The 22,793-nt window shown below is 43.1% G+C and overlaps 1 protein-coding gene and 1 long non-coding RNA gene across 5 annotated transcripts in view; one reads left to right on the top strand and one right to left on the bottom strand.

Moving 5' to 3' along the window:
- Window positions 1-18,909, bottom strand: part of CSPG4 (chondroitin sulfate proteoglycan 4) — a 33,683-nt gene extending 14,774 nt beyond the window's left edge. For both annotated transcript variants that reach the window (XM_085846187.1, XM_085846185.1), the window contains exons 1-4: window positions 18,522-18,909; window positions 7,431-7,594; window positions 1,578-5,345; window positions 133-309 (exon numbers count right to left, since the gene is read on the bottom strand). In XM_085846187.1, the coding sequence (XP_085702313.1) occupies window positions 133-309; window positions 1,578-5,345; window positions 7,431-7,594; window positions 18,522-18,609 (4,197 nt within the window). In that variant the 5' untranslated portion in view covers window positions 18,610-18,909. The remainder of the gene's footprint in view (window positions 1-132; window positions 310-1,577; window positions 5,346-7,430; window positions 7,595-18,521) is intronic.
- LOC147016951 (uncharacterized) overlaps window positions 1-22,793 on the top strand; it is a 77,211-nt gene that overhangs the window by 19,579 nt on the left and 34,839 nt on the right. The gene's annotated exons all lie outside the window — the stretch shown is intronic.

Below are 22,793 nucleotides of genomic sequence, written 5' to 3' on the forward strand. Positions count from 1 at the left end.
GCAATGACCTCAAGCCCTCAGCTCAGTGAACCAATTTGGTCTTCAGTCAGAAATGAGTAGATAAATGAATGAATCAGAAGAATGAACCAAGGCATTTTGAGGAATGAATAATAAGACTTTGCAAGGCCTCACCTGGGTAGGCCCTGTGTGCACATACTGTATACGTCCTTCATCCACCTCTAGCTGATTGAATAAGGTGATTGGACCGTGTGATATTTTGTCCAAGTCCGTGCGCTCGAGGTATCCATGTGTGAGGCTTTTCTCCAAGGTGAAGATTATTTCCTTTGGAGAACTCACCAAATGCTGGACCTAGATAGATAGCCATGGTAGATTAGGACATTGTAATTATAATAACAAACATTATTATGAAATAAAATAAAATGAGAATCTCTTGATGATGATGAATGATGATTATTTCTAAATTATCACTTGCCTTTTGTCTTTTTAAAAGGCGACTTTCCCACGAGTCAGCTCTACAACATTTAACATTAGTTTTTGGGCGATTCAGGACTTGGGAATAGTGAACCAACTCCGGTTCCCCTACCTACTAAATGCTGTGACGGATTGGGCCTGATAGCTTTAAAAGATTGGCCAGGTGGTCAGGCAAGTGTGATATACCTGCAGCAAGCTTAACTTCCATGTAACAACAAGCAGTGACTCAGAGATGTCGCATTGTCTCCATTAACTAAGAGGAACAGCACACACACACACCTTTAGTGAACGAGTGGAGAACGATCACTGTGATATTTTTGCCTCATAATGAACACTTATGACTCCATCATCAGTGATTTGATATATAGTACAGTGTTATGATTGTAGGGTACAAATTGTTTTAGGGTTTCGATTTCTTTCCATGGAAAATCCAGGTAAAGTGCTTTTTTTGGTGTTATTTGTCCCATCTCGTTCTTCAGTCGTACAGCAATTCATCTAATGTATCAAAGGTGCTAGATCTCAGTGTTCCCATGTGCGTGCCTGCGTCTATCCATCAACAATTGTCCTATGGGGTACACCACTAATCAAGCAGCATAGCAATACATGCAAACACAATATACGTACACGCAACATATAACGTGCTACACATACATGCATGAGGAGAGTTTGTTTCCTGGCATGGCCCATGCCTAATACGTGCGTACCCCCGACAGTTTGATCAAAAGAAGGAAGAGAGAGGGGGAGGCGGGGGGGTCAGGGGTGAGAATTTTTTATTTCTTGCAAACTGCCTCTTCGTGTGTTGTTGTATATTATTCAGAATTCAGCATCTAAAAAGGCTGTGATGAATATCCCATGAACACTCTCCCCCTCCTCACTCCATGAGTGTATAGCTCGGCCAGGATATATATATATATATATATATATATATATATATATATATATATATATATATATATATATATATATATATATATATATATATATATATACCACCTCATTTTATTTTTCCCATTAACATCCCTTTTTTTTGCAATTGCACAAAGATTGGTATTCCCGTCAGTGAGGCAATGGGTCTTACATTCTTGTTCTGATAATTTGATAATAGGTTCAGGCAATAGGACAAAATATGCAAAAGTTCAGCTTACCAGCAGGTGATTTTGGGTGAGGGTTCCAGTTTGGCCTTCTTCCACCAGGAGGCTGTCATTATGGACAACTTCAAGGGCATGGTGGTGGTCCTCAAGGATTATGTGTATGTGGATGGTGCCGTGAAGAATTCTTTCAACTTGATTGCTTCTTGCTGCACCTCCGACAACCTTGACTGTAAAGTTAAAGGCATCATGCGTGCCTCTATCTTGACCATTATGCTTGTAAGCCACATGACCTGCAGCGATGTCAGCCCGGGTGAAAGAGTCAGCAATCATGGCTCCCTGCAAGATCTGACCCAATTTTGGTGGCTTTGTTACAAAGAACAAGATATTTGCATCATCACGAATGTCCAGATTGGTGTCCACCTCAAGCTGAGCAGGAGTTAGTGGAACACGACTTCCTGTGGGCACATGCAACGGTGCACTTTTCACAAGATGTGCAAACACATCCGATGCCAAAACTTCCACCAATCCTGTGACACGGTGTTTTCCATCTGAGACCCAGACTACAAAACGACCAGAATCAGCACCACGATGCACAAACAACACTTTTCTGATTTTTAGATCAACCTGTCGGAAGTGGTAGAGTGGAAATGAAGCATTGTCCATGGAGACAAGCTCTCCATTGGGAATCCCATGACGTGTGTACTCGAGCCTACCACTGTCAAAGCCTATGTCTGCATCCTCAAACCATAGGTCAGACGAAGTAAACAGTCTGCGCCCGTTGCGGATGACTCGGAATGGCTTTTTCACAATTCGTATTGGCTTGTGATCATTCTTCGGAATGACTGTCACATTAAAAATCCCGGTGAAGGCAGGAGCTTCATCCATAGAATCAGCATTTGCTCCAAAGGTAAACTGATCCGCTGTTGACTCAGAATCATCATGAAGGTATGCTAAACGTTGGCTCAAAATGTCTTTGCTGTTGAAACTTGTCACATTCTTTTCAATGTCTCCTAAACCAGAGAGCCCTAACCTCATTAGTGTGCCATGCTGCGGAGCTTGCAGAACAAGGAAAGTGTATTCCAGCATGTCTTTGGTATTGATGAAAAGGTGTTTGGAAGTTATCAATTTCTGTTCACCTTCAAGAACTTCCAGTCCCATGTTTGTTACCGAGATTACAGGACGGCCTGGCTTGATGAGGAAATTGAATGAATAAATGGGAGAACTTAGCTTCTTGAAAAAAACTTTGAAGGAAAAAGAATCCCTTAACCCTCGTTTGGGCTTTTTTTTAAGCACGAAAGCCACCTTCTTATCCTCCAGATCTCGTTGAGTGAACATCGACTGTTTAGAAAGCCGTGTCTTTCGCAGACGAAGTACTCCATATTTTGGAACTGATGCGATCTGGAACATGATCTGGCTACTTGGAGCAGATACACCAAATACTTCAGCACTCAGGATGTCAGTACTGATTGAGGTTTTTCCTGTCTCCTTAATTGTCATCATCTTGTTTTTGAGCTGAATATCAGCACCCACTATTTGGATCTCAAATGTGTGTTCTTCACCAATCCCTTGGCCGGAGAGAAAGACTTTAAACTTGAAGGCATCCGTTAGATTTTGAACTTTGTTAACTTCATCCCTCAACACGTAGCGCACGTGAGAGTTTTCCAGAGCATGTCTGGTGAAGATCTTCACTGCTTTCCAGTGCCCAAGGCTTGGTAAAAACTGCTGGATCTTTCCACGGCTCGGTGGTGCTACAAGCCTGAAGTGCACTGCTGTATCTTCTTCTGCCAAATTGATTCTTACACTGAGATTAGAAGGAAAGATTCTCCCGATACCATCTGCGGTAGAAAGTGTGATTCCAGTGTTCTGAATATTTACTTCTTGGGATGTGGCATGGATGTGAAGCACCACTGTGTTGCTTACCTTCTCGCCATCGCTTGCACGTAAGGCCACATGAGAGCTGTGGGCGAGACCCTGGTGAACAAGGTAAATGGAACCAGCCTCAAGGTCTGCATAAGGAAATGCTGTCAGAGCTCGTCCCTGCTCCCCGGCCCGCTCAAAATGGCCAGCATTCAGGTTCCCAAGCACCACCATGGTAAGATGTGATGCATTTGTGTCTGGGTCCATAGCACGCACCACATCTGGAGTTAACCGCTTTGCTGAGTTTTGCAGCAAAGAGAAACTGTTACCTCGAGGCAATGTGAGCTCTGGAGGATCATTAATCGGTGATATGACCACATCAACCTTGTGCTCCTTACTCATTGCCCATTCCAGAGGAATTGGCACACCCTCCCAATCATTTATTGAGAATACATTAAAGAAAAAACTATCACTTGCCCCTTCTGCCCCATGGTGAACATACTCAACCTGCCCTTGGGCAACATCAAGCAGGCTAAATGACTGTTGTTGACGTTCGGAAGACATGGCCTCCTGTTGGAAATGCTCTCCATTGACATGCAGTTCACCATGATCTGGACCTCGAACAATAAGTAGCAGAACCTGCGATGGGCTTATGCCGAGTGGCAGAATATCCATGTTAATGCGTAACACTCTGGAGTTAAAAGGTGCAGTTCCACCCTCCTGTACTCTCAATGGAAACAATGAGAATAGAATTACATGCTCTGCTACTGAAGTTGTGGTGCCTCTCTCTGTCATAGTATTTGTGATTGGATTTGTTATCTTCATTGTTGGAAATCTAACCACAGTTGTCGGTCTCATTTGTAATTTAATGATCCTCAATGTGCTCAAATCTGGAGTGGTGTCATGGGTGACATAGGTTGGTGTAGTACTGGGCTTGATCATGGCAACTTCGGTGGAGGTCAAAGTCGGTAGATCAAGTGTTGCATGGGAGTGTCTCGTTTCATCACCTCTCTGACAACCAACAAAAACATTACGTGATACTTGTGCATGCTGAAAACCTGTCCACTCATTATCTATCTTGAGATGACGTAAACACCCACGAAATGAGCCTTGGCCTGTACGCCAAGCCATTGCGGCCAGACCCTTCCGCCGAACCTCAATCCTCATGCTATCTGCAACACCGCCGACATATAAAGGTGAGTTTGGGCTCCGGAAATTCCTAACTGTACGTCCATTTGCTTTTCCTCTTAGCCGCCTCCTGACTACTTCCCGATCAACAGTGAGGTCAATATTCTGTCCCGTCTTTGTGAGCTTCATTTGATGCCAGTGACCGTCATCAATGGGGTGGTTTGTGACAAATGTTACCATGGCACCTTGTCTCTTAACCAGTGCCCTCACATGGCCTCTCACTAGTTCCACAGCCACAAAACCTGTTGTGTTGCCTGGCTGCCTATGATAAAGAATAAGTCCATTAGAATAGTCAGTTTTCAAGCTGCATTCAAAGTAGACACCCGCATGACTACCCCATGACCCTTGAAAGACCATATAAGATTTTGGGCTGGAAAAACTTATTTCATCATCGATCGTGGCAGAAAACTCAGCACTGCAACCTGCCTTAACCTCATGCACAGTACGGATACCTGCATAAGGCTGGAGTGAACCGAGAACGTCTTTGCTGTTGAACTCTACATTCTCAATACAGCCACGAAAACCCACCGGGTCACCATCCTGCGCCAAATAGCTTCGTTGCAGACCACCAGCACCACCGACGAACAATCCATAGTGCACATTTAGCTCATGCAAATGGCCAGGTAGGCCAGCCGAGTTTGTACGGCGGCCATCGATGAAGAGCGAAACACCATACTTCTCATGCTTGATGTCAACACTGTGCCAGCGTAGGTCATTTAACTTGATTCCAGGCTCTGAACGCAAGATGATCTGCCCAGAGCCAAGCTCCAATCGTAGCTTTTTGGAATAAAAGGGAACAAAAAGGTGCAAGATAAATAAACACAAGTATAAAAAAGGAAACCCAGACACAGGGAGAACGCTCAGCCCTCCAAGCCCGTGTCATCTTCACATTCCTGACAACCCAGGAACACAACATTCATCTCCAGGGGTTCCATGCACAGGCCAAAGTTGAATGAACAAAGACAGCAAAAATATATGAAAGAATAGAATGAAGGTGACCTTATTCATTCATTTCAGTTCCAAATATGTTTACTGAACAATCACTTTAAATCAATAAAATGCGGCAAAAAAAAAGAAGTAAATTCTACAACAACACAAATTCTCTTTCTCCACTTCAATTATTATGTGAAAGACAGGTTGACAACTTATTTGGTTCCCTTACCAATTACCTACTCAAATGGTTATAATGTGACATGCATAATGGAACCAGTCCAGGCCAGTCTCCCTCCCCTCCAAACCCCACCCCCCTGCACAGTGAGAGATGGGATTTTGCAATCACTTCTTTGTTTGTCTGTCTGTGAATAAAAAAACAAGAAAATTCAAAAATTTTACCAATAAATAAATAAATTCCAAAAAAAACCCCCAAAATACAAAAACCAGTAAATTCCACAACAGCACAAATTCTTGTCTATAAGGTTAGCAACTACACATTATAATAACTAAAAAGCATCTCAAAATGCAAAGCCCATCCGTGTCCTCTCTGTACTCGAACTAAACTTGATGAAAATGACAGTTAAAAAAATTGGACATTTCATTAATTTGTGTTCTCCATATTCTCATAATAAAGGTTTGTTGAAGATTTGATGACAAAAGCTCATTTTGTAAAAATGTTATGGCCTGGACAGATACACTGAAGCTCAATAGTAAATAAATAAATAAACATCGAAGCGATTTTTAAAAACGGGATGTGTCACGCTCTATGTCCTGTGGAGGGCTAAAAAGAGCCGTTTATTGTCACTAAGGCATTGACCTATCACATTTTGACCCAATTTTTAATTATTTTCTCCATATTCTCACAATAAAGTTTTGTTGAAAATTTGATGACAAAAGCTCAAAAAGGTTATGGCCTGGACAGACAGACAGACAGACAAACAAAGAAGTGATAGCAAAACCCCATCTTTCACTGCGTAAGGGGGGGAGAGATGAGCTAATAAAACAGTGAGAGAAAGGCCTGAATTGATTCCATTATGCATGTCATATTATCACCATTTGAGTAGGTAATTAGTAATAGAACCAAATAAGTTGTCAACCTGTCTTTCACATAACAATTGAAGTGGAGAAAGAGAATTCGTCGATTTTCCTTCTCTCTTAGGCCAAGGTCACATTTTCCACGGCGGCCGTGGGGTCTCCAAAATCTACGGCCACGAGCAATTATACGGCGGCCACAGTATTTCCACGGTCACACAATGTAGCAGTCACATGTTTTTATTTTTCGGGGAGCCGCACGGCGTATTTAGGCCTAAGTCACATTTGTCACGGCGGCCATGGGGTCTCCAAAATCTACGGCCATTAGCAATTATACGGCGGCCGCAGTATTTCCACGGTCACACAATGTAGCAGTCACATATGTTTTTATTTTTTGGGGAGCTGCACGGCGTATTTATAAATTGTGGAGACCGAAAACGTGGGGGTGCCGTACGGTCTTTGATTTGATGTCGCACGGTGACCTTAGGGTGTTCCTGCGGCGGCCATAGAATTTTAAAGGCAGACGCAAGGTGCCCACAAGGCGACCGCAGGGGGGCCCTAAGGCGAACGTGCGGCCAGACGGACGGTAACGAATGGGTTATTTTTTTTTTTTTACCAGTTTTTTTTTTTTCGGCTTGTCAAATTGCTACGGCGAACGTAGAAATGAAAAAAAGTTATAACTCCGCTTTATAATTCCACGGCGACCTTACGGCCTGTAAAATATAGCCATACGGCGTAGGGCCACCCTGAGGCCACCTCAGAAACTCTGCAGCCGCCGCACGTTTCTGTCAATTCAGAGGGCGTACGGCCGCCGTATCCTCGCCGTAGAGCAAATGTGACTTAGGCCTTAGTAACAGTACCACTGTGCTTGGGATTCAGTGTGCAAATCTATCAGACCTGTAATCTTCCAAATCGAAGCTCCAGCAACAAGTAGTTACTGAGGCCAGCAGCGAGAAAGAGCAGGCCATGCTCTCGTCCTGTATGGAAGTGCAGTGCCAGGTGAGTCTGGCTGAGTGCTGCACGTTCTTGCACCTCCACATAACTCTCACCGAAAAATGAGGCTGGGGGAGGGGGGAGTGAATGGAGTTTGGGCAGTTGTATTGAGAATCCTCAAGCACAACATATTCATATTCATTGTTGTAATTTCAAAGTCCTTATCACAAACAGATAACCAAAAAGTAAGTGTACGGTAACTGTAATTTTACTATGTTTACATCCACAATCAAAAGGAAACCTCCAAAGGATGTTATTTGAGTTCATCCCAAAGAGGGAGTGTTCAATGGTCATACAGATTTCACAAGTTCATATAAACAAGTCTATGACAGCACTTTGTTAATTGAACAACGAGCTGATACTTTAGGTCCCCCACCTTTTGTATAGCTAAATCTGTGTAAGATCTGTGTAATCTGTGTAATATGAAAGCTAAATATAGATCTGTGTATTATGAAAGCTAAATCTTGAAGGTTTTTTGGAATATCGTGGACACATGCCAGGTTACTGACATGGTTTCCATGGCAACATAATTCAGCCAATCACAGCCGTGATCCAATCAAGTTCACATAATATGATGAGGAATAGATATCTGCAATATGAAAGCGAAATGTTCAACGGTTTTTGGAATATCACATACACAAGAGCACATGGGATCGGTCGGTTGGTCGGAGCTCATTTTAATGTCCCCATCTTCGATCTTATTGGAGGGGCAGGAAACATAAATTATTTTTATATAACAAGGTTAAAAGTGATTACACCTCACTTCATAATAACAATTGAAGCTAGACACATGCACTTTAACCTAAAAACAAAAGTAGATGTGATCACACAAAGTTTTTCAAAGCAAATACATCCAAGCCAGAAGGCCAAAATGAATAGACATATAATTAAACTAAAAGAAGGATTAACATTCGGTTTTGTGCAGTCTGCAAAAAGCAAATCCTGATGCTCACGACAGCTCCATAAAGTATACAATAACATCAATACGATCTCAACCTCTACAGGTCAGCTCAGCCAGGGGAGGGGCACCATCCACGAACACGGTTCCTGCTATTTGGCCATTGTCAGCATGGAGCAGATGCAGACTCAGACCAGAGCCGTATATTAGAAAGAGTTTGGCCAACTTAACAATAGGCGCCATGTTGTGGACCAAGGGCGTGTGCGCTCAAGCTTGCATCGCAAGTGCGGACTGTATGTTTTAGGGCTTGCCTTACTGTAGTTTTGTTTCTGGATTGTCTTAATTCTTGTTTTCTCTGTGAAAGATTTGAAGCCTTGTCCCATCTACATATACTGTATCTATAGATCTAAATCTTTGTTGGAATTTTACCGACTTTTTCATTAATTCAACACAATCTGGGGCTGTTGTAATAGTGTTTATAACCGCTCAAATCTAAATGTTTTTTTTTCTGGGTCTTACTTCATTCTTGCCCCCCCCCTCACCTTACTCTCTTCTTCCTTCCCTAAATCCAAATCTATCTCTCTCTATCTCTCTCTATCTCTCTCTATCTCTCTCTATATCTCTCTATATCTCTCTATCTCTCTCTATCTCTCTCTATCTCTCTCTATCTCTCTCTATCTCTCTCTATCTCTCTCTATCTCTCTCTCTCTCTCTCTCTCTCTCTCTCTATCTCTCTCTCTCTCTCTCTCTCTCTCTCTCTCTCTCTCTATCCCTCTCTATCTCTCTCTCTCTCTCTCTCTCTCTCTCTCTCTCTCTCTCTCTCTCTCTCTCTCTCTCTCTTCGGCTACACTATACGATTACTAGCTACCAAATCAAACAGAATGGAAGTCGGTCAATAACTACTAGCTGGTAAGGTCGAGAAACTGAGAAATCATCATTGTTAAGTTGTGCAGACATTATTATAGAAAAAAAGTCTTCCTGTCATCATTCATGGTCCTTGAACTGCATGTGTTTCACTTTCAGGTCTATACTGTGTTGCTTATATAGGCATTAAGCATGGTTATGGAGTCATGGACCAACCACATCTAACAGTTCCAAGGTAAATGGTTCAAATGACCAACCCAAAGTTTACACTGCACTCTGTAATCCCATATACTGAAATACATGTTAGTTTCGAAACATGTTATCCATGATCTTCAACTAAATATACACCAACTTGCTACAATTTTTTGAAATTGTTGAAAAAGATATCAGTAATACAATATTCATCAATATTTATTTCGCTGGTGAAATAATACTTGGGTCTTATTTAGTCTTTACTTCGACATGTTAAGTTGACCTTACCTCACACAAGAGACAGTTGTCGTTGGCTTTCAAGCCATCCCGACGAACCTTTACTTCCCAGATTTTCCTCCTTTCTGGGTTACGGGGGAAGTGATGCATCTGTTTCCCGCGGTTCTTTCGATTTGAGCAACCCCATGCTGCACAGCAGGGCATGTTTATAAACGTTGTAACTCTAAATATTTCATCAAAGTGACGTTTTATGAGAAAGCATTCGATGCAAGATGATATGTTTGTAGCGTTGTAGCAAAGCGAGTATCGTCTGCTAGGTACGCAGGTTGGTCCACAACATGGCACCCTGTAGTCACATGAGGGCTTTTAATCAATCATAAAGCAGATGTGCTGAAACCGGGTTGACTGTACTCTTTCTAATATACGGCTCTGACTCAGACACCCCCTCCTCCATCCACTGAATGAGCTGACTTTACATCAGGCTACTTTAAAAAAAAAAAATATATTTTGTATACCTTGTCGAGGCTGGTAGGAGAGCTAAAAATCAACTTTTACTTGAGGCTACTTGAGGATTTACATCAAAAACAACCCCTTCGCTGTTATGGTACCACGAACCACATGCCACTACAGCCATTGCCAATGGATCCCAACAAATAGGGTGCGTCTGCCACACACCATCCTGTCTGTGGTCCACAAACATATTGTTACGGATTCGCGCCCGCCGGCGTGCTGACGGCCACGTAACTCGAATCGCGGCACGTCGCCCACCGGACGGACAATCCAGTCGTGACCCTCTCGGACTAACGCCGGGAACCAGTCACGGGTGGACCTTTCGGTCTCACCGCGATCGAGCCAATCGGCCCCCGCGTGGGATAGGGTTGCTCGCCAAATTCGACCTACCTAAGTACCCACACGGAGGGTAGACCGGGCGATCGCACCTCGCCGCAGGTCGACTTCGGACACGGGCCACTTAAGCGACCCGTTCCGTACTATCGGGATAACCGAGCGGTGTTATCGTCGGCCTCGACGGTTCGATTAATTATCGGGCGTATTCAGCCCACTACCAACCCTTTACGTGAAGCAAGATGAGGATTCAATGAAAGAAATGACGAAGCGAAGCGGGAAAGCAGTTCAACATAAATACATTTATTCGCGATGAACGGAAAGCACACATATACAATTCCACCAAAAGCACATAGAAGGAAAAGAAACACAATGCAATTTTACACAAAAAGCAAATGTAAAAGTGAAGACACAATGCAGAGCTATCCGACTACCGAGCACACGGCAACACTTATACAATTCTACTTCACAGACGGCGCCGACAACACATACCCAAAACCAAGAAAAAGAACACCCTCAAGGATGAGGCGGGCCTGAGGCCGAGACCGGGTCGGGCCTACCCGTCTGGTGATGAGACGCGGAGCGGCGATGGTGCCTCAACTCCGCGGGCCTCGCGGACAGTGTCTGGTAGGGGGTGGGAAGGGGGCCCCCTTGGTCGCACTATCTCAGCGCGGGGGGAAACAGGAGGGGGTTGCTGATGCTCGGGGTAAGGAGGATTTTTACTCTGTCTCGAGTCCCGCGACGAGCGTCTCCACCTCGACCAGGTCGCGCCGTCGGCCTCCCTGGTGTGCAGCTCCCGGCACGACGCGAGCACCCCCTCGTCTGCCTTCGCCGCCTCTCCACAGCTACGTCCTCTTCGCTCCGACTCCAACGCACACGACGACGACGACGACCAACTCAACTCCACTGACGAACGCGGCCGCTTATATAAGCCCCGTGGCTTCGCTCTCTCATCTTTGACCCCCTGCCTTCGACCTTTCACCTCGCTCCCCATTGGCCCGAGAAAAAGTGGGCGTGAATGCATTTTGATCCATGAATTTGCATATAGCGACCGCCCTCCAACGCCCTGGAGGCGGGGCCAAATCGCCCCTCGCTCACCGATTGGACGGCACAAAAGTGGGCGTGTGTCGTTTTTGATCCGTTTTTGGAGCGGAAAATCCGTGGTTTTGTACACGCTGTTCGGCGCGCGCCCTGCACGAGTCCAATACCGGTACCCACAAGCGGCGCAAGAACGGTGGCGATGCGACGGTTGCGAGGTGTGACGGGAAAGGTCGTGGCTGTTGTGGTGAAGCGGCGTTGTGGTGGGTGGTTGATGTTGTGACGACTGTTGAGACGCGGTTGGCGGTGGTAACAATGGCGGTTGGTCCAAAATAAAGATAGTAAAAGAAAAACGGCTATCCTGAAGAGTCGCAGCACGCATGAATGACATTTATTCCCTCTAGACAACGGGTTTGGGCCTAACTACACATATACTTACCGAGATATCTCACCTAAGGGACCTGAATGGTGGTTTGCGAATTTGGTAACCACAACAATATGTTTCAGATGGAGCCAAGAATCAAAGGAAGAATAAATCTCCAGCTATGCACAGACTGCAGGAATAATCTATACTATAAGAGGTGTGTGTGTGTATGTGTGTGTGGCCATTTTTTTTCTTGAAGAAAATGTACCCGAATCTCACAAGTTAGATCGTTGCACAGCTCAGCTTTTCTTCATTCAGTGACGTTCCCAGAGAGAACAGGCATTGGTAACCACTATTTAAGGCATTGGTAACCACTATTTAAGGCATTGGTAACCACTATTTAAGGCATTGGCAACCACTATTTAAGGCATTGGTAACCACTATTTAAGGCATTGGTAATGCCACTATTTAAGGCATTGGTAATGCCACTATTTAAGGTATAGGTAACCACTATTTAAGGCATTGGTAACCACTATTTAAGGCATTGGCAATGCCACTATTTAAGAAAGGATCCAGAGAAGAATTGGGAAACTATAGACCTGTTAGTTTGACTTCAGTTATGGGGAAGGTGCTGGAGACATTAATTAAGGACCAGATGAGGAACCATTTAAACAAGTACAAACTAATTAAATGTAGTCAGCATGGATTTACCAAAGGTAGTTCCTGCTTAATAAATCTCTTAGAGTTCTATGAGGTAGTGTCTGATTGGGTGGATGAGGGAAAGGCAGTGGACACAGTATATCTAGACTTTAAGAAGGCATTCGATAAGGTACCACATTGGAGGTTGTTAGCCAGTGAGGGCTTGTGGTGTCAGGTAGCTCATTGGATTACAAACTGGCTAAGTGGTAGGAAGCAAAGAGCGGCTGTGAGTGGGAGGATATCTTGCTGGGAGGATATAAGTAGTAGGGTACCTCAGGGATCAGTACTCGGACCATTACTATTCATTATTTGCATCAACGATTTGGATAATGGGGTAAAGAGTAAGCTTTCCAAATTTGCAGATGACACAAAGCTTGGTGGTGAGGTGGATAGCAGAGAGGGTGGTGATCAAATTCAGGAAAGTATTGATACTTGCATAGATTGGGCAAAAGACCGGCAGATGGAATTTAACCTGAGCAAGTGTAAGGTGTTGGGGGATGGGAAAGAACAATGAAAATAGAGATTACAGGATGCAAGGGGTAATTTTGGAGCGGGTCACACAGGAGAACGATCTGGGGGTGGTAATTGATGCGGGAGGTCGGCAGGCAGCACATTGCCAGCCAGCTATAGGTAAAGCAAATCGGATTTTATGCTGTGTTTGGAGGGGGATAATTTATAAATCAAAAGAGGTGGTGTTAACATTGTACAGGAATTTAGTGAGGGCCACATCTAGAATAGTGTGTGCAGTTTTGGTCACCACAATTCTGGAAGAACAAAGATGCCACAGAGAGGGTTCAGTGCAGGGTTACTAGATTGATACCGGGCTGAGCTAGATTCAGCTATGAGGAGAGGCTGAAGGATTGGGCGTTATTCACTAGAAAGGAGGTGGTTACGAGGAGATTTGATAGAGATGTTTAATATCATGAAAGGTATAGATAAAACAAGTGAAATCCTTCAATACAGTGCATGTGGTGAAGCAAATGAGTACACTAATGTTAAAATATGCAATTTATGCTTTTTTCAGTTGAAAAACAATTAAAAAGTGTACTTAATATTTGAAATGTAAAAATCTTGTTATTATTGTGATAAGCACCTATATAAATATATATATATATATATATATATATATATATATATATATATATATATATATATATATATATATATATATATATATATGACCACAAAAGTCCACAAAAGACTGAAGGAATGAAATTGTTCGATACAGCGTGGTAGGGGGCCACAAAAGAATGATGTAAGAAAATAATAATCATAAAGTTAATGTACAGACAAACAAATGATGAGTAAAATGTAAGCTTTGCTGATGAAAAGCTGAAAACAAAGCTAAAATATTTGTTGAGCAAAACATTGAAACATAGTGGTTACACAAACTACATAATATTAGTTATATTGTTATTATATAAAATATAGACGAACACATTTTGAATTTAAGCATATTTAATTTTTGCATATTTTGAATGTACAGTACAAAGTTATGAAAATAATTCAAGATGTCCCTGATTGAAAGAACCACTTATCACTTTGCCACCAATATCTGCCATAATTGTATGTAAATTTCAACCACTAATGCATGACGAAACACTTGTTTATGGCTAATATTAAAGAGAATGATGGCAAAAGAAGAACTTAGCTTTCAGCGTTCGGCGCGAAATGCCATGGTGGGTGGAAATGACATCTTCCGTTCGTTCGTACATGAGAGGGGAGCGTTTCTTGGTTTTTTTTCCGTCAAGCAATAAAATCAATGGTTTTCACATATTTAACACATTAGTTTCACAAATTTCCATTGAAATACTCAGGTATTTCCGTCAATTGTCGCCATTTCCGTCTCGGTTACGCACTGCCATCCACCGGACGGCCGTCATTGGCTCACTTGAGGCACGTGGGGGGGGGGGGGGGACACCGGGGACATTTCAAACTCGGTGCAATTGTATACAGCGCACGCGCTGTAATAAGTGCAGATGAATTATTCAACAGAGTAGGCGTGATAGAACCAGGGGCCATAGCCTGAGAGTGAAGAGGAGAGTTAAGACGGCAGTGAGGCGGCAGATGGCAGTAAGTAAATCTTTCACTCACAGAGTAGTGAGTGCAGGGAATGGCCTCCCTGGAAAGGTAGTGGCAGCAGAAAAAGTAGATCAGTTTCAATTGGAATTAGATAGGTACTTGGAAGTTATGGAGATAGAAGGGTATTGGGATGTTGACAGGACTTTTAAGTAGTTTGAGCATTGATGGGTGATTGTGTGCATGTGTATGGAGTGCTGTTGGTGGGGGGTCTCGTCAAGGGTGTTGTGTGGTTGATGTGTGTATTTTAACTAAGCCCATGCTCCCTCCCCTGAGGAAACAAAAAATCCAAAAATTTCTAAAAAAACACAAAAACACTTTATTATAAAAACAATAACATTTTGCATTTTCTTAGTTTGATCTTGTGTTGATAAATTAGTGTGGTGTTAATGTGGTGCAGGCATGATGGGCTGAATGGCCTCCACCTGTATCTGATTCCCTTGTATTTCCTGGTATTAACCTTTTTAAAAACTCTCGACTCACTTAAAGTCAAATGACACTGTGAATGCAAAGGTACTGAAGTCATAAAAAAACCAATCTGTTACTCTCAAAGAAAGAAAGTAGCAAAGGTAGAAATGAAAGGAGTAAGAGAAATAATGAGTGAAAACAGGAGCAAAAAAAAAAAGAGTAGAAGAAGGAAATAGTATAGAAAACTGTTTTTACTCCCCTGCAAATCATTCACTTAATGAGTTGATTTGTGTAAGTAACAATGAGAAGGAGGAATGTAAAATGGGATAAAGTAAAGATGGACTTTGGAGACTGACCAGCATGTGAACCCAAATTCCTTGCCCAGTGATGGAGGTGTTTTTGGGTGTTACATTATACTGCCCCACAAAAGACCCTGTGCAAGGATCTATTTAACCAGTCTCGGAGGTGTAATGGTTAGAGCATCTGTTCAGAGTCTGGGAGGTCAGTGGTTCGAACCCGAGCCGAATCATACCAAATACTTAAAAATGGTATGTGCTGCTTCCTTGCTTGATGTTCAGAATTTATGAAGGGTAGTGCACAGACAAACAACCTTCGGTTGAAAACCATTGTGCAGGCTTGATGGGCCTAATGGCCTTCTTCTGCGTTGAAGTTCCTAAACACATTAAATGGTGATGCCTTGAGGGAGTGCCAGGCTGATGGGAAGAAAATGGTGAAACTTTAAAAATGTTTACAATGCACTCACACACACAATCACGTGTGCAGCCTATTGGCTGCATCATTGGTTCAGGATGTAGGGCTGCATCATTGGTTCAGGATGTAGGGCTGCATCATTGGTTCAGGATGTAGCTATGTCACTCATGCAGTGCCCATATTACCAGTACACTGGTGCTCATTTCGCTGACAGCAGAAGGATGACAGGCTGAGTGAACCCCACCTGGTGTTAATTCAGCAGCCGACAAGGCTCAAACTCAGGGCCCTATGATCCCAAGCCAGCCACCCTAACCGCGAAGCCAATGCGAGGCTTTACAATACCCTTAAATACAGCAATCCCCTCTCCGACCACCTCGTTAACCTCGACAACATTTCTGTAACAAACTGAATGACTCATCCACAAGTGAAAATGGAATAAAAACAAACATGTGATAGAGTCGATCAGCAAAGTGCTGTGGAAGTCAAATTACTGGTGTGCCCTGAGCAGGTAGTGATAGGACTTGAACACCTGTTTGTGACAATGTAAACGACGCACGTGATGTGCATGACATTGTCCCACCTAAACTGAGCTCATCATGTTTACTTTTCCATCATCATTAACCTTGACCAAACCAACCGCTCAATTTCCAGGTTATTGTGCTTTCCCTCCTCTCCTTCCACCCTTCTTTTCATTTTGTTTTTTTTCTTCCATTTGTGTTTCATTCCCAGTTTTTCCATTCCTCTTCTTGCTGTGCTTGAGTTGTATCCAACTTTGACACTCAACATGTCCTCCTCTCCTTTTCTTGATCCCATTATTTCTCCGTACCCCTCTATTCTGCTGTTGGCATATTTCCCCCTTTCCATTGTTTTTTTTTTTTTTGGTTATGCTTTGGTCCATTCTATGTTCTGGCTCTTCAACAAAACTCGACTTTGTATACAAAAAAGTCATCAGACACCAAGAGTGTAAATAAACATCTCAGGTCATCATTACCTCCGCCACCGAAGGTAGACGGACGTTATGAATTATCCGCTGTTTGTTTGTTTGTCTGCGTTTGTGAGCAGGGTGTCTCAAAAGGTTCTGGACGGATTCAGACAAAACTTGACAGTCGAGTTGGGTAGGTGGCAAGAATAAGCCGATTCAATTTTGGTTAAATAATAAGCCGATCAGTGAGATACAAAATGTAAACTGTTCAACATGACGGAGGCATGCGCTCTATCGAGTGCCGTTCTAGTTACCAGGTGTGTTTATTACTTCTGACCAGAGCCCTACACCGAAAGATGCTGTTCCTGAATTGTGCTGTCGGAGCAATCTATTTATTACATAAATTAGGTGGGGATGGGTGGGTGGATGGCAATGGCAATGACAATATCGAGATGAAGCCTCAATAAATTGTTATACAGTCAACCCGACCCAATTTAATAATTTATCCCCTTACAAGTACAACCTAAAAGCTTGTTTGCTTTGCCTATAGCTGTCTGACACTGTGCCATCCGCATCCCCCACCCACTGCATCAGCACCATTTATAAGCCTGGTGTTGGCTTTGTGGTCAAGTTGGCTGGTTTGAGATCTTAGGGTGTTGAGTTCAAGCCCCTGCCATTCTATTGCAGTAATACCAGGTGGCTTGACTCAACCTGTAATCTCATCCTTCTGAGGTTGACCGAAAAATAAAAAAAAGTACGAGATTACTGCGAATGGGAGCACTGCATCAGTGGCACAGCAGTGCTTCCGAAAATAATGCAACCACCAATCACAGACTGCAAACAAATTAACATATATGAACGTTAAACAGCCTCTGGCAAACTTTTTCCCAAAATTATTAAAGTTTCTCGTATCCGCCCAAACGATGAACAATGTGAAACAATATTCTGCGCTTATAGTTCAGATTCGAACCAAGAAGACCAAGCGACTTGTGCTCGTTGTGCTCCCAAATCCGGAACACGTATTTTGGGATCAACATCCGAGCCCTTGTGCGATGTTACGACCGAAGCACTTTCCCTAAACAGCTCGTACATATTTACGTGCGTTGACGTGCAGCACAGAGCTCTCTATAAATACACGTACCGTCCGATGTATTGGTACACGGTCACGGCACGCTGATAAATTAATTAATTAAACACTGACGCACTTATTGGCCGATCGGTGGTGTGAGCCGGACAGCGAACGTCACGTGATGACGTACTCACGACCACGGCTTGGGGAGTGGATCTTACGGACTTGGGGATTGCTGTTGATACGTGTTCTGGAACCCTCAAAATGAGGTTCGAGTTTCCCAAAAACAGACGAGCGATGATGCATTGCATAACATCTTCAATTTTGTTCTTGATCGAGGGTCATGTATCGGAGCAGGGGGACCAATTCCCCGGCGGATGAGCCTTGCGGGTTGGTTGCTTCGATGGGAACGAAGGTAGCCTCGAATTGGCGCCACGTGACCGTGGAACAGGTGCAGGGACTGTAAGCGAGGGCCTCGGGAGGCCGGTGAGGTTTTTGGGAGAAATCCCTCGTGGAACGGCTTCGCAGGCTCGACCTCGTGTTCCAAAGTTGTGTCGTGCCAAAGTAATGACGTCACATGCTACACACGACGAGCCCGTCGCGTTACCTTGATGTGGATTTCTCCCAAAACTGACCACTTTCATTGGGTTTACGTTTGCGCTGGAACTCACCCCCACGGCACGACGAAGCTGCAGAAAGCAAGAGCAGCAACAGCAGATCGGAGGAGGGACGTGGGACACGGAGAGTGGTCCCGGTCATCCTACAGCATGATCGTTTGGGGGAAGGGGGAAAAGCTCGGAAGGACTAACAAAGGATTAAGGAGAGAAAAGATCGAGCAAGTTGGATGGAACCGAACGGAACTGGGCAAGGTGCGGATGGGGGGCGGGGGGGGGAGAGAGAGACCAGACCAGACAAGTGGTGACATGGCCAAGAATGTGAAGGTCACGTGGTGAGAACTCGCTGTGCTGCCTCTCGAATGACTCGAACAAACTCGGCATGGCTCACGACTTTCTGGCAGTCCGTAAATCCAACTAAGTCGCTGCCATAAAGGTCTCAGGATAATGGTGTTGTCAAACCATTTATACAATTTATTATGGGACACGCCCACTCGTTCTCGTCGTTCATTTGCCCTTTCGTAACGGCAGAGGGCCTGGCAAATAACCCGAGGAACACGTGACAGGTTACAGGTGAGAACACCTAAGAATGTGAATTTATTTATCGTGTCGGAGCTGCTGCCCAGACACCAACACAGAGCAAGCAGTGTACCCTTGGGTGGTTTTGCGCAGGAGGCCATTGGGCCCATCACGCCTGTGCTGATGCCTTTAATCAAATCGAACCGGTGTAAAGACTTCAAGCTACCCCCCTTTCAAGTAATCCCGGTAATCTGAAATCGATTTCAAGTTACCCCCGGGGGTAGCTCTCATTTCTTGAAGCGCGACTGTAGCTGATGCAGTGCCCCTCGACCAGTACACACATTGGAACTGGTACTCATTTCGCTGACCTCGGAAGGATGACAGGCTGAGCCAACCCACTGGGCACTGGTGTATAAATTCAGCGGCCGACGGGGCTTGAACTCAGGACCCTAGGATCCCAAACCGCCACCCTAACCACTGAGCCAACACCAGGGGTTTGACTCGGCCTGTCATCCTTCCGAGGTCGGCGAAATGAGTACCAGTTCCAGTGTGTGTACTGGTTGAGGGGCACTGCATCAACGACACAATCGCGCTTCAAGAAATGAGAGCTACTCGGCAGCTAAGCTGCTATACGACCACCACCACCACAACTAAATTGTGAATTAAAAATAAGCTGTTTTCATTGCCTTTCTTCTACATTTATTTTATTGCGTTGTTACCATAATTGTAAATATAGTCCGAGTTGGTTAAAAAGATATACCAGTATGTCTATTTGTATCAACTATATCAAAGAAGGATTTCATAAAAATATGGCAAAAACTATAACTGTATGAGAAATACTGATTTCAATTAATAACAATATTAACATAAAATCATTCATAATAAAATCAAAATTCATTGCAAACTCTTTATAGGCTGTCATGTGGTCAATTGTTTTTCCCTAATTAGTTTTCAATATCAACTAGCATCCGTTGAAGACAAAGTCTTCGATATCCCCCACCAGAGTAAATGAGGACAAGTAGCAAAAGGCACCAGTTAAATTTATTCTTGATGTGTGTACCAAATTTCATAAGGAAATAGTTAATAGTTTTGCAACTATGTTCTGGAAACAAAGGTTAACCTCAATTATTTCTTAATACCCAACTTGTTTACAATACCCAAATACCCAATTAGTGCTCTATTGTGGTGATAGGTTGTCACTTGTCACAACCCCACCTCCAAAAGGGATAATCATTTGCTCATGGTGCCAGTTAGAACTTGCCTTATAACTTCCAAATAATGCTAGACAGGACACCCAGCTCAACATCCATCTGAAGGAGAGCCCACTCATCAATTCATCATCCTGCTTGCAAAGCATCAATCCAACAGTTTATAGTCAGATCAGGTTGGAACAAGGAAAAGTACAATATCTCAACGCCATCATGGTACACTGTGATCAATAATAAAATTGAAGTAACCGTCTTCTGCTGGCTCCATATCGAAATTTTAATTCCACCCTCCCAATATGATCACCTTCAAGTTCTCAACTAAGGCTATATTGTCCAATCTGATTTCTAAAATCAGATTTACCATGCATCAGCACCATTTAAATTTAAATAATAGTAATTTTAAAAATCATTCACAAGATACATCTTCAATCAGTTTGTGGGCTGGCAGGATAGGCTCGAAGTCACTTTCCTTGGATCCGACGAGCCTGGGTGTGATTCTCGACCCATGTATAAATCATCACCTTGGTGTTTCACAGGCAAGGTGAGGCATCAATGAGTGCTGTTCTTTAGATGGATGTTAAACTGGGTGTTCCTTCTGTGGGCAATAGTTGATGCCCAGACTTTAAGATCCCACGGTATCGTTCGTGAAGAGTTGATGAGCAGTCACCGAACCGATTACCAATTCCTACTCTAACCCAACGATGGCACTGCATCAACAGCATAGCTGCACCCCTCACAAATGATGCTTCCCCATAGTCATGGGCTGCACACAAAAGAATAATAAGTTTTTTAGTGATGGAAAATTTAATCCAAGACTGGTCCCAACTAAAGTTAGCAAAAGCAATCTTAAGCTCAAGAGTTATTAGAACATGATATCCCATGCAGTGTTCAAGTATGTACTGTATTTCAATTTTAATAGAATAGATCTTAAAGATCGTTTAAAATAAATATATATATTCCTGAAGTTTTGTGTTGTTGAAGCTGTCTTATATACCACCCTATTTAACATGTCAAGGTACTGCGAAACGAAGTCTATGGAAGTGACAAGAAAGCGATTTGTGTGCTGCAGTGTTCAAGTATATAACTCTATTTAAAATAAAGATTGTAAAAGGTCGTATAAAAAAAAAGTTTTTCACCACCACTTTACTTTACCACCTATTACATCATCCTATATAACATGTTACATTAGTTATTCGTGCTCGTTTATGTCATTTATTGACATCCTTAAAAACTAAAGTTTATTTTCGGAATGATTTTCAATTTTGTTTCACTGCCAGGCAGACAGAAAAATGTCACTCTCTACACATTTGCGATTGAGACAAGTTCAAAGTACGGTAAAACAGCAAACTTGTCTTCCTATTCATGTTCAAACTACAACATTCAATTTAAAGTTGTTCCTTGATCAAACTGACGTTTACAGATGGACATGACACAATTGCTTAGCCCCGCTTTTTGCTTTGTGTGTGTGTGTGTGGTGTAACAAGAGAGTGAAGTCAATGGTGTGCCATTGCAAATCCCCACCTAAAGCAAAGTCAAAACATGGCAAAAAAATTCCACCAGGAATGACCCAATATCAAATTTTGAGTTAAACAAAATCTTCTGTTTTGACTCCTGTGACCCTAAGTCCCAAACCCCTGGGGCAGGAACCAGGAATCCAATTAAAAAATTTGTTCCACATTTCATGCCCCCCCCCCCCCAATATTGATTGCATTTACAAAGCTTCATTAAAAAAAATTGCCCGTAATTGCATTTTTGGTATTTGACACAGGGACCCGATGACAATGTGGCAAAAAAGGGGGCAAGACGGGGAGCCGAGAGGTGGGTAGGATGGGGGTGGGGAGTGAAGCCGAGGGGGGAGGGGTAGACAGAGAGTGCAGTAGAGGGGGGGGCAGACGGGGAAGGTGAGGATAAATGCAATAAGCATTCATGCTCAAATCTCAATTTTGTACAAATAGTCCGAGGGCAGAGAGGGTTAACCCTGCATTGTTGTATTAAGTTTTTTTCACTGTTGATTTTGGTAGCCAAGGGTCTCTATTTTCAGAAACTGCTTGATGACATGTTGTCACCCTTGAGCAATTTGAGAAATTCAAGATGGCATCCAAGATGGCCGGCATTACCTATAAATGACCATAACTCCCTAACTATTCACCCTCGGAAGGTGACTTTTGTCTCTATACCTAGGTTTTAGGGGTCAAGCTATCCATTAGAACTAAGTATTATGTTAATATCATATTACATATTGGTAATTTCCAAGATGGCTGCCAAGATGGCCGCTGTAACACTAAAACTGGCATATCTCCTTAACTATTTACTCCAAATTAGTCGTGAAGGTGTCTATCACTGGGTATTTTGTAGACACATCTATCTGTATCAGATCAAAGTTCATATACTGATGATGTCATCTAGAAATCCGAGATGGCTGCCAGTTTACAAGCACTGGTATATCTTCTATACTATTCAATCTTGGGGAAAATATGAAAATGTAAATGACCACAGGTGTTATATTATCACAAATGTTCTTTAATTTTAAATCTGAATTGTCACACAGACTACCAAAAGCATATTATACAATTCATATTTAAGGATGGCTACCACTTCACCA

Source organism: Eptatretus burgeri, chromosome 11 (genome assembly GCF_056783735.1).
Source record: "Eptatretus burgeri isolate ZD-2024b chromosome 11, Ebu_testis_v1, whole genome shotgun sequence".
Classification (NCBI taxonomy): domain Eukaryota; kingdom Metazoa; phylum Chordata; class Myxini; order Myxiniformes; family Myxinidae; genus Eptatretus; species Eptatretus burgeri.